At 37.4% G+C, this 12,746-nt stretch overlaps 1 protein-coding gene across 14 annotated transcripts in view; it reads left to right on the plus strand.

The window, feature by feature from the left end:
* Birc6 (baculoviral IAP repeat containing 6) overlaps positions 1–12,746 on the plus strand; it is a 178,184-nt gene that overhangs the window by 39,220 nt on the left and 126,218 nt on the right. For all 14 annotated transcript variants that reach the window (XR_007978414.1, XM_052186357.1, XM_052186360.1 and 11 more), the window contains exons 8-9: positions 4,501–4,559; positions 10,465–11,859. Coding sequence is in view for 13 of the 14 variants with exons in the window: in XM_052186357.1 (XP_052042317.1) it covers positions 4,501–4,559; positions 10,465–11,859 (1,454 nt within the window). In the remaining variant the exon portion in view is untranslated. The remainder of the gene's footprint in view (positions 1–4,500; positions 4,560–10,464; positions 11,860–12,746) is intronic.

A 12,746-nucleotide genomic window follows, 5' to 3' on the forward strand; every position in this document is an offset into this window, starting at 1 on the left:
GGCCAGCCTGGTCTACAGAGTGAGTTCCAGGACAGCCAAGGCTACACAGAGAAACCCTGTTTCAGTCCCCTCCCCCCCCCCGAAAAAAAGACCAAAAAAAAAAAAAATACAAAAGGAAATGCCACTGTGTGTTAAATATACTTTTTCTCCACATGATATTTTCCTTTATTATATAGCTAAGACAAACAGGAGTTGATAGAAATACTGACAAGTGTCTAAAGATAAATATACCATGCTGAAAAACACAGTGCCACACCGGTATCAAGCCCTAGCAGTCACAGTCAGATTGAACAGGCTAAAATACATCTGTCAAATTATATATTACATAGTTCTGGAGCAGTCTTATTTCTGTGCAATAAATGTCAAACTATTTATTTAAGTCTTGAAAAAGTAAATTCCAGCCTTTAGAAAGCCATTGCCACATTAAAACCTAACATCTAGTCATTGTAACTCATTGTTAGAGTGTGTGTGTACCATATGTGAGGTCCTTAGTTCTCTCTTCGGTATCTAAACAAAGACATCACAAAAATAAAACAAGAAAAGAAAGTTGAAACATTGATATTAAAGCAGTGGAGTAAATTTGTAGTTTTACCTTTTATCTCCTAGTTCCACAGAGAATTTCATTCCTCTGAAATGAGTCTGGTTTTCCTCTTCTATTACTCCCTGAAGTTCTGGAAGTGAATGTCACTGAGCAGCAAATGACTTCAGATGAGGCAAGATGATCTGATCATTTGAAATAGTATACCAGAAGTAGTGAGGGAGCCGTGCCTGGGTGGGCTTTGCCTTGTTTAGATAGGATGCACCTGCACTGGCTTAAGATGCAGATCTCTCTACTCCTCACTGCAGGATGCAGCTTACGTGGAGTTTGAGGCCCTTAGCTTCTTCCATAGATTCTTGGCTCTTGTGGCTATATCTGCTCTATTGGAGTTGGGAGTGCAAAGTCCAGGCAACCCTGGTTTTCTAAGAATCTCCACTTTTGACTTGGAATCGGGTCAGTTTCACATGGCTCAGTTTTATTCCCATACACAGAATTAAGGATTTAGTATAGCCCCCGAGCGAGTGACGGATAGTAACAGGGCTATCCCTGTGAAGACTACCAGTGCTAATGCGAGATGAAGCCTAGTTAACGGTGACTCGGAGAATATCTGCCTTTCACCTGCTGGATGTTCAGGGTTACTGATACCACTGCTGCTGCACTCCAGTCATGTCCCCCAACCCCCCCTTTTTTGAGACAGGATTTTGATATGCAGCTCTGTCTTGTCTGGTGCTTATTACATAGACCAGGCTGGCCTCAAATCCATAGAAATTCTCATACTTCTTTTGCAGGTGTGCTGGGATTAAAGGTGTGCTACTACGCTCTGTGACATGTATTTTTAAGTAATACAGAATTTTGTTAAATGAAAATTAAGAAATTTAATTAGTGATTCACAACATACAAAATGGGAAGTTTGTATAGATCACCATGGTAATAGCTTGTGGAAATTGACTGGCAGTTAAAGGAATTGTACCTGAGATCTGGTATAGACTAAATGAAAACTTCATGACTATTTTTGTAACTATACATCTCCGTGAAAGTTTGAGGGGCAAGCTGTTTAGCTGTTGTTGTCTGGGTTTATTAGCACATTTGCTAATAGCACTAGAACTAAGAATGCTTGATTCGAGACAGTTTCTCTGTATAGCCATGGCTGTCCTGGAACTCACTATGTAGACAAGGCTGGCCTCGAACTCAGAAATCTGCCTGCCTCTGCCTCCCAGAGTGCTGGGATACAGTCGTGCGCCACCACTGCCCAGCTGGCCTGTCATTTTAAACATTGATTTTTAATTAGAACTTTTGTTTTAGATTTTGAAATTGTAGATTAAAATTTGCATAAAAATAGACTTCTAGGATTACCACATTACTCTTTGGGAAAGTGTGTCACATATATATGTGTACACACACACACACCACACACACACACACACACACACACACACACTAGGTTTATACTCTTGTATAGTTTCCAGCAGAAATATATCACAGTAGTTAATGACAGATTGGTTGAGGTGGTAACCACTTTTGTACTGGTTATTTGGTTAAACCTCTTTGACTTCTGACACTTGCTGCACCTGCCCAGGAGCTCTCTGGATTCATGAATATAAGAGAGAGAGAGACTGACTCTCCCTCCAGTAAATTTGGTGGCCAGATTAATTCAAAGCATTAGAACCAATCCCCAACAACCTGTAATCATTCTGACCACTTATGGGAGCATTTATTTGTGGTTTTTTTTTTTGTTTTGTTTTTGTTTTTTTGTTTTTTTTGTTTTTTTTTGGGACAGGGTTTCTCTGTATAGTCCTGGAACTCACTCTGTAGACCAGGCTGGCCTCGAACTCAGAAATCTGCCTGCCTCTGCCTCCCAAGTGCTGGGATTAAAGACGTGCGCCACCACCGCCCGGCTGTGTTTTTAATTTTTAAAGCATATGTTGGATCAATTTACATGCTTTATAATTTTTATCATAAAATATTTTAGGAATAGATTATTAGTTTTTGTAGACCAATCAGATCTGTAATGACAAGACCTCTGAATTCTTTCCTTAAAAAAACTGTATTTTATCTTTTATCTCAGTATGGCTGTGCAGTACTTGTTAATTCTAAAGTTCTTTTGTAGTTGAAACCTAATGTGTTCCTGTTTTAGATTTGTTTATTCTAGCTCCCAAGTACAGTATTTTTCTTAGAATTTAGTTTTTACATATCTTACCTTCTGGTTAGCTTTTGAATTCTCGAAGCTATTAGAAGGTGATCCTAAGCTTGTTTTACATTGTTTTTATTTTAAATTATAGTGAGTTGGGGTTGGTTTCAGGTGATACTGCTCAGTGGTAGAGCAATTGCCCAACATTCAGGAAGCTCAGTACTGAACAACAATAATACAAAGCTAATCATGTGTATCATAGAACTGACTGCATTTATCTATTACTACTATTTACAAAAATCCTAAGGCACGGAACCTTTTCCGCATTGTCTTAGTACATCTCTCGACAAGTTTAAACATTGCCTTGGGATGTTATATTAGGCTCTTTTTTTTTTATTTTTTTTCCAAGAAAGGTTGGGGTAGTTTAGAGACAAGGCCCTCCGGCTGTCCTGGAAGTTTGAGTAAAGGTTCTTTTGCCTCAGCCTTTCAAGTAGCAGGAAAGACAGGTACATGCTTGATAGTCTGGCAGAAATCTTAAGTGGAGACTTCTATTTCTATGTAAGATAGCATTAGTATATGTCTAAGCACTGTGAATTTTAGTACAGTGTATTATTTTAGAAAAGGAGAATTGCCTTTCTATAAAATGCATCCTTTAGTTTTGTAATCAGAGTATCAAAATTAAAAAACACTGGTGATACTCTGGTCAGTAGGGGCAGAGCTCAACTGTTATATCTGAGAGAATGAATAAAGGTTGCTGCAAAGAGGGGATCTGGCAGTTTCTTGGCCACCTGAATGAAGGGCGAAGGACAGATCATTGTCTGTCCTTATTCCTGTCTCCTGAATTGTGACTTAACCCCGAATGTCTCACTGAATGTAAAGCCATAGACACAATAAAAATGAATTCTGGTGTAAATAGATTTATAATACACTACACACACACATAATGTTTATAGAAATGTTTTTGGTTTTAGAGTCTTGAATTTGTTGACAATAGCTATTAATATTTTACTCCAAGTTCAAGTTTCATTTGACAGACCTTCTCTTACTCTTGTGCTTGCTATAAATGATCTCTAGTCAGTTTCCTAGATCTATAAATATTACAGAGTTTTAGAGGTTTCCTTCCACACAAACTTTCATGTAAACATTCATTTACTGATTTGTAATTGTTTATCGGTTATATCAATTGATTTATATTACATTTCTTTTAGCAGTTTGTATATTGCTATTGTTTTATTCGTGTAATAGTTGTTTAAACACCACATTTAAGGGCTGGAGTTATAGCTCAGTTTTGTTTTTTAAAAGTTTTTAACATTTATTTATTTTGGGTGTCTGTCTCACTATTTTGTCTGCATGTGTTTATGTGTACCATGTGCATGTCTGGTGTGTATGTGTACCGTGTGCATGTCTGGTGTGTATGTGTACCGTGTGCATGTCTGGTGCCCATGGAGGTTTCAGAATTGAGCTGTCATGTGTGCAGGTGCTGGGAACTGAACCTGGCTTCTCTTTAAGAGCAGCAAGTGTTCTTGAGCCATCTCTCCAGCCCTTAGCTTAGTGTTATCAGTGCTTTAATAGAACATAAAGTTTGATCCCCAGCCCTGCCTTTTTTAAAGCACAAGAGACAAGCCACACAGCTATGCTGTGACTTCTTTGCTTTCTTATGTGATACATGTTTTTGCTTTTTTTTTTTTCCATGCTGGGGATTAAACCCAAAGTCTTACACATCTAGTTTCCTACATTGTAAATGATGTATATCCCTAGCCTGTAAGGCTCACTATCTTATTCTTTTTTTTTTTTTTTTGTCTGAGTTTAAATTGTTCTTACTTTGTCTTTTAAGTGATGATTTGCTGGAGGATTCAGACAGTGAAGAACATTCCAGATCGGATTCTGTGACAGGTTTGTAAAAAACCTTAGATATATCTTTTTATTTATATAGTTCAAAGTTAATCTTAATACTAATTAATTCATAGTTTCTTGTGAAACGAAGTCTGTACTGATACACACTATTTCAGTGTTCTGTTTATCAGAGGTCTTGAATTCAGTATTAAAACATTGTGTTTCATAATTGAAATTTAAATGACAACCATTTCATTCAAAGGGAATAAAGTATTCCCTGTCACATATTTCAGGGAATGGAAATTGTGCTTATTTTATTTGTATGCTATGCTCTTTAAATCCCAGTAATATTTAAATAAAAATTCCTTATTCTCAAAGAAGTTGAAATTGTAAACTCATAGGCATTGTGACATTAAGTAGATGTTGCCTTTTTTGTTCCTGAAATACTAAGGTAAAAGCAGCAGGTTTATCATGTAGCTCAGGCTCTCCTGGAGCTTGCTCCTCTGATAGTGAACTCTACATGCTGCTTGCCTTAACATCCTCAATGTTGGGTTATAGGCATATGTCAATATCTGGCTTACATGTGTCATGTTTTTCAGTATCATTCATAGGATAGGTTAGTGCAACTCTAAATGGTTATATTACATAGTTTTTTCTTTATGGGTACATGTATGTGTTTGATCATGCTCATATGTCCATGTGCTTTTAGGAGGCTGGAGGTTGATTTGTTGAGTGTCTGTTATTTCTCCACCTTAGTTATGAAACCCCTTTTGAGACATTATTTTTGTATAGGGTTTTTTTTTATCTTAGTATTTCATGAGCAAACAAGTCAACATCTACTTGATGCCACAATGCCTATGATTTTACAGGTTTTTGTTTGTTTGTTTTTGGTTTTTTTTTTGGTTTTTTTGGATTTGGCTTTTTCGAGACAGGGTTTCTCTGTATAGCCCTGGCTGTCCTGGAGCTCACTCTGTAGACTAGACTGACCTCGAACTCAGAAATCCGCCTGCCTCTGTCTACCAGAGTGCTGGGATTACAGGCTTGTGCCACCACTGCCTGGAGATTTTACAGTTTTAACTTCTTTGAGTATAAAGAACCTGTATAAAACCAGTAGCCCTGGTTGTCCTGGGATTCACTCTGTAGATAAAGGTGACTTTGAACTCATAGAGCTCTGCCTGCCTCTGCTTACCAAGTGTTGGGATTAAAAGCATGTGCTACTGCCCAGCAAAACAGTCTTTTACTAAATTGGAAGTGTGTCTATTTGACTTTGCTAGCTGGTCAAGTCAAATAGCTGCAGGGTCCCCCTGGTCTGCGTCCCTCAGAGCTGGGGTTACTAATAGATGCCATGCTTAGCCTTGACATTGGTGCTGGGAATCTGAACTTAAATCCTCAGAGTCGTGTAGTAAGCCTTATTTCAAGCTTATAGTTAGTAGAGCCATCTGCCTCTGCCATATCACATTAGTGTATAAATCCCAATATACTTATTATTATTGTCTAATTATATTTCCTAAATTGTAAAATAATGATATTTAGCATGCATTAGAGAATTGTTCACAGTACCTGAGACGTGCTGATTTTTTATAAAGTGATGGTTATTGTAACTATAATGTCATAATAGCCATGAACATGTCAAAGATTTGAAACATACTTTATGTCTTTAGAAGAAGCTTGGGTTTGCCTAGTGTAGTAGTTAAAAACTAGTTATTTTAAAATAGCAAATGTTTTCTAAATTTTGATTTGTCATCGATTATTTTTTCTGCTGGTGCTAAGGAGAAGACTGTACTGATTTTAGTTTAACACTTGTTCTTAGCTCTGGAACAAACAAAAAGACATGAAAATGCCCCGAGTGATACAGAGATATATAATTTTAGAAAAGTAAAGAACTTATTCCGTTTAGAAAGTTTAGACTAGGCTGGCAGGGTGGTTTAGCAGGTAGTTGGTGATTATTGCTAATGCTGATGCCCTGAGTTCCATCTCTGAGACCTGTGTTGGTGAAAAGAGCCAGGAGACTCCCACAAGTGCTTCCACATGTGCTCCATGATGTGTGTGGACACACAGAAACACAGTGCACACAGTTTAGCTTTCTCCTCCTTTCTGTCCTTTTAAAAACACAGAAGTGGCATGCTGTTAAATTTTCTTAATCGTATATAGAGAAATAGGGTGTGTACTAGAGACTTTCTGGAATCTTGGACTTTTTACAGGAAAGACTCCTATGTTATTTAACTGTGTGGGCTTCAGTTTTTTAAAAGAGTGTTTGTAGTAAGGGTTTTTCAGTGCCTCCTCATCTCTTCTTAAGTTCTTTGGTTTTAACTTAATTGTCTGCCACAATTTTATTTTTTTCCTTTGGTCTAAAATACTGGTATATATTTTGGGGATTAATAGTACCTATATTTTGAGCGGCATGCTGGCAATCTCACAGTTTGTTGTGATGGTTGTAATCAGGATGGCTGTAAGTTTGAACCTAGTCTGGCCTATATAGCCAGACACTGTCTCATTTCCCAAAATAGTACTTGCATTTGGTCTATATTCTTTACTTTTCTGTTACCATTGTGTTTTTCATCTGTGCTTCTTTGCTTTTCTACACTGCCTTAGGATGTATTTCAGTTTCTAATATGTAGACATTTATATATTATTTTCTTTTGAGACAGCATCTCATTATATAGCTCTGGCTAGCTTGGAATTTGTATAGATCATACTAGCCTTGAACTCACAGAGTTCTGTGCTTCTGTCCCCTGAGTTTTGGGATTAAAGGTGTGTGGTGTTATCCAGGGCCCAAATTCTTGTTGGTACTTGTAATACGTTTTTAAAGAAGTGTTGTCTTGAATAGAACTAAAAGATCATGGCAGTAAGGAATAAAATCCTTTTAGCTTAAAAATTTTATATTTCTTTATTTGTATTTAATATGTGTATGTATATGAGTGTGAATTCATGTGTGTGGAAACACCTGTGTGTGTTTGTGTCTTTCTTTTTGACAGAATCTTTAATTGACTTAGAGTTAACTACTTCTAGACTGAACCGTTTGGCCAGTGAGCCCCAGGTACCCGCTCGTCTTGGCCTCCCTAGTGCTGGTTACAAATAGACTTGCTTGCCTGATTTGTTGTCCGTGGGCTCTGGGGATTGCAGTCAGGTCCCTCATGTTTTCCTACGAGGCGTGCATTTTACTGACTGAACCATCCTCTCAGCCCTAGTTTCTGTATTTGAGGGTAAGTAGGCTGTTTACTCATAGGAAAATACTTTTGTTTAAGACTAATTTTAAAAATATAGGTTCTAACCAATACTTTATATCCATAACTTTTTGGAGGATTCTGGAATAAACATCTAACCCTGATAGTAATGAGAGATATAGTCTATCCTGAAGATGTAGTCTCATTATCTTAAACACTTTAGATGCCATTTTAGAACTCCTCCAAGTGATTTGTATTAATTTGAATGACAAAATTAAAAGAATTGTAGGCAATATTAACATTAAGAGTGCACAATAAGAAGCATCTGTTTTTGTTTGAAGATTATAAGTTTCGAAAGTTTCTAGTTGATTTCAAAGAGAAAAGTTTTGTTTCTGAATCATATATCTGAGTCATGGAGACATGACTTCTCATGAAGGCTGAAACAAGAGCTGGCAGGAGAATCGAGTACAAATTGAACTTTGGCTTTAGAAGAGAGCCAGGACAAAATTGGGAAGTGTGACTGTTAGAAACCAGCTTTGACACTACTTAAGAAAGCAAGGGACAGAAGGATTTCCCAGAGTGATTGAAAGTATTGCATTACACACATATTGCTTAAAAAATTAATTATGTGGTCTAGTTTATGTCTGATAGAAACTGAATTTAGGACCTGGCTGTAGTTCAATGGCTCAGTGGTAGCCTGACATGCCTGAAGCCCTGTGTTCCTTCCAGAGTACTGCAAACATTAATTGAAAAGGAGGAACAGAGTTAGAGATGTCAGATTCTCATATTGGATTATCCAGTGTCCCAGATGTGCATTCAGTGGTTATAAGAGGAAGTAGAATAATAGAACCACTTGCTGTGTTTTTCATTTGTTTATTTTTCTAGTTATTTGCTTTTTTTGAGCAGAGTCTCACTTTGTATCTTAAGTTGTCTTAGCACTCACTGTATAGTACAAACTGGCCTTGGGATTATAGCAGTGAGCCACCCAACCTAGTTTATTGTTTCTTTTTAAATAGCTTCATTGTGCATACCATTTTCTTTAAATATTGTCCTTATTTTATGTGCTTTGTGTATTTATTCTGAGTTAATACATACATAGATTGCAACTATTCTGTTTGGACATTTTTTTGTCATAACTTTAAAAAGTCTAAGTTTTTTAGTACATCCAATAGGTAAGCATCTCAAGGATATATATTTTAATTAATTAAAGTTACAAAAATACTTTTCTATTTTTTTCCAATCTCAGAAGGTAGGTGTAGACAGTGCCATCCAGTGAGATGGCGATTTGTTGTTATAGCCCCAGAGGTCAGAAGGAAGGACCTGATTGCTCTTTAGCTTCAGCTAGAAAATATTTAAGTTGTAGAGGTCAGTAATTATGTAAAGTCAAATAATTCCAGAGAGTGGGAAATTCTGGGTAACACTAAGTAAATGTTGAGGAGACTATATAGTATAGTATCAGGACACCTAAGTGGTGTTCTCCAGGTCCCTTGCTCATTACGTATTTGTACTTTCAGTTTTTATATAGCTACATCATTTAATATTTCCTTGACTCTTATTGTCATACCTAATTATAAAAGTAGTTTTAATTTTTTTCTTTATTTTTTCCTATCATTAGAGTGTTTTTTCTCCCCCATTGTTTTTATTGACTGATTCATACTGTTGGGAAAGTTAAAAAAAAAATCAAAATTGGTTGAGAGAATTTTCAGTTCATTATTAGAATGGAGAATTGGCTATAGTCTCTGAGGTTTTTGTCTCTTATGTGACTGCCGGCATTGTGGAGCAAGAGGGAAGAAATGGTGCTTTGAACTGTAAAGAATTAAAAAGAAAGGAACTAAGATTATGATATTTTTCTTAGGTATTTGAGAGAATGCATAAATTATGGAACAAATAATATTGGCTATATTTTTGGTTTAGAAAGGAAGTCCAGAAATTCTGTTCTTTTAATATCAATTTATAGCAATAACTAATATATTCTTTATTTACCTTACCATGCCTTAAAGAGTCAATTTCTTTACTTCTCTAGAAAATGTATTTGAGTTGAAAATAATTTTGAATTTCTTTTTTTTTTTTTTTAATTTTTGGATTTTTGGTTTTTCGAGACAGGGTTTCTCTGTGTAGACCTGGCTGTCCTGGAACTCACTTTGTAGACCAGCCTGCCTCTGCCTCCCAGAGTGCTGGGATTACAGGCATGCTCCACCACTGCCCTGCTAATTTTGAATTTCTTGAGTAGTCTTTTTTTTTTTTTTTTTTTTTAAAGTTTTCATGTGTAGGGTCATCTGACATTTGATTAAATTTCTTTTAAAATATTGAATATAAAAATATCACTTAGCCAGGCGGTGGTGGCGCCTGCCTTTAATCCCAGCACTTGGGAGCCAGAGGCAGGTGGATTTCTGAGTTTGAGGCCAGCCTGGTCTACAGAGTGAGTTCCAGGACAGCCAGAGCTATATAGAGAAACACTGTTTCAAAAAAAAAGAAAAAAAAAGAAAAAAAGAAACAAAAAAAAAACCCTCAAAAATATCACTTAATTTTTGTCTATGCACACATGTAAAGGCCAGTAGGATAGATTATAGGAGGTAAGGTACCTTTCTACCTTGTGGGTCCCAGTCATCATAGAACTGAGTCTGGTTTCAGGGCAAGAGCCTTTCCCTACTGATCTATCCTGCTGGCCATAAGATATTTTGAGTTCTAGTATTTACTAATGTATAGACCAGATGAATTGGGAAAAACCTCACTGAAGTACTGATTGTGGTTTACATGACCATAGCTGCTGCATCTAATGTGCTGTATTTTTCTTCTCAAAGGGCATACATCTCAGAAGGAAGCCATGGAAGTAAGCCTTGATATAACAGCTCTCAGCGTTCTCCAGCAGCCAGAAAAACTGCAGTGGGAGATTGTGGCTAATGTGCTTGAAGATACTGTTAAGGATCTTGAAGAACTTGGGGCGAACCCTTGCTTAACGAACTCTAAGAGTGAAAAGACAAAGGAAAAGCACCAGGAACAACACAACATTCCCTTCCCATGTTTATTGGCTGGAGGTTTATTAACATATAAATCTCCTGCTACCTCACCCATTAGTAGTAATTCTCACAGGTCACTGGACGGTTTAAGCAGAACTCAGGGCGAAAGTATATCAGAACAAGGGTCAACTGACAATGAATCCTGCACAAATTCAGAACTGAATTCTCCTCTGGTCAGGAGGACGTTACCTGTTTTACTTCTTTATAGTATCAAAGAATCTGATGAGAAAGCAGGAAAAATCTTTTCACAGATGAACAATATTATGAGTAAAAGTTTGCATGATGACGGTTTTACAGTTCCGCAGATTATTGAAATGGAGCTGGATAACCAGGAGCAGTTGTTGTTACAGGATCCGCCTGTGACTTACATTCAGCAGTTTGCAGATGCAGCTGCCAGCCTCACCTCTCCTGATTCTGAGAAGTGGAACTCTGTGTTCCCCAAGCCTGGGACTTTGGTGCAGTGCTTGAGGCTACCAAAGTTTGCAGAGGAGGAGACTCTTTGTATAGACTCTATAACTCCTTGTGCTGATGGAATTCATTTGTTGGTAGGACTGAGGACATGCTCTGTGGAATCATTGAGTGCAATAAATCAAGTCGAGGCCTTGAATAATTTAAATAAATTAAACTCTGCACTATGTAATAGACGTAAAGGTGATCTGGAATCCAATCTTGCTGTAGTGAATGGTGCAAATATCAGTGTGATCCAACATGAGTCACCAGCAGATGTCCCGGCTCCTTTGATCATTCAGCCGGAACAGAGGAATGTTAGTGGTGGATATTTAGTTCTTTACAAGATGAATTATACCACTCGAATAGTGACTTTAGAAGAGGAGCCAGTGAAAATCCAACATATCAAAGATCCCCAGGACACAATTACCTCGCTCATTTTACTTCCACCAGATATACTGGATAATCGAGAGGATGACTGTGAAGAGCCTGCCGAGGAAATGCAGTTGACCTCAAAGAATGGGATTGAAAGAGAAAAAAAGTCTGACATTTCTACTCTTGGACACCTGGTAGTAACCACTCAGGGAGGATACGTAAAAGTATTAGACCTTTCAAACTTCGAAATTTTGGCCAAAGTGGAGCCTCCCAAAAAGGAGGGCACTGAAGAACAGGACACATTTGTCTCTGTCGTTTACTGCTCAGGCACAGACAGGCTGTGTGCGTGCACCAAAGGTGAGCTGTTTGCTTGATTCTTCTGAAAAACCTATGGCATTTGTCTCTGTACATTATCTACTGTGAATTTTAGATCCATGTAAGAGATTATTTTTTCTTTCTTGATAATAGTGATTTAATTCCTTTAAACTTGTTTTTTTAAACTTCCTTAGGGAAGGAATCTATTGTAAATAGTTTAGTAAGTCCTCAGAAAGTATCTTAGCTGAGCATAGAATTTTACTTAGTATGGTGAAACTCGAGGTTCATGAGTTTGAGGCCTCCCTGGGTTGTGATAGATTTTTGCTTAATTTCAAGGAGCTGGTATCTTGGTACTTTGTGAACACTGACTGCCTACATTTGTGGACCTCGTTTCCTTAGCAACTTGGATAAGAGAGTCCATGTTTGTTGATATGAGAGCACAAATAACAAACTGCTAAGGGAGGAAGGACTTATTGGGCACATGGTTTCAGAGATTTTAGTTTGTCACAGCTGGGCACATGAACGGTTAGGGAAGTTCCTGTCATGGCAGCTACAAAGCAAGGGTGTGTGTATGTTGTCACCTGTATTCAGGGAGTCCCCCACTGCTACACCCGTGTGCAAAGACGGGAAAAAAACAACAAATAGTTTTGTTTTGTAACATGGTAAGATATTTGGTCTACTTTTCTTGTAATCTCTGGCTGGTAAAAAGTAGTTTTGCATCATTTGAGACCCCTTTGGACATTGTGTACTATTTCCCCATATATTTATTTGTGTAAATCAAATAACTGCATTATAGATTTTCACAAATATCACTGGCCTTTTGAGGCATAACAAAACTTTTTGCTATCAATCCATTAGTTGGAATTACAGGGCCACACATTTCTTAAAGGTTAGTTGGAATTATAGGGCCACACAGTTCTTGAAGCCTA

This window comes from Apodemus sylvaticus, chromosome 6 (assembly GCF_947179515.1).
Source record: "Apodemus sylvaticus chromosome 6, mApoSyl1.1, whole genome shotgun sequence".
NCBI lineage: Eukaryota > Metazoa > Chordata > Mammalia > Rodentia > Muridae > Apodemus > Apodemus sylvaticus.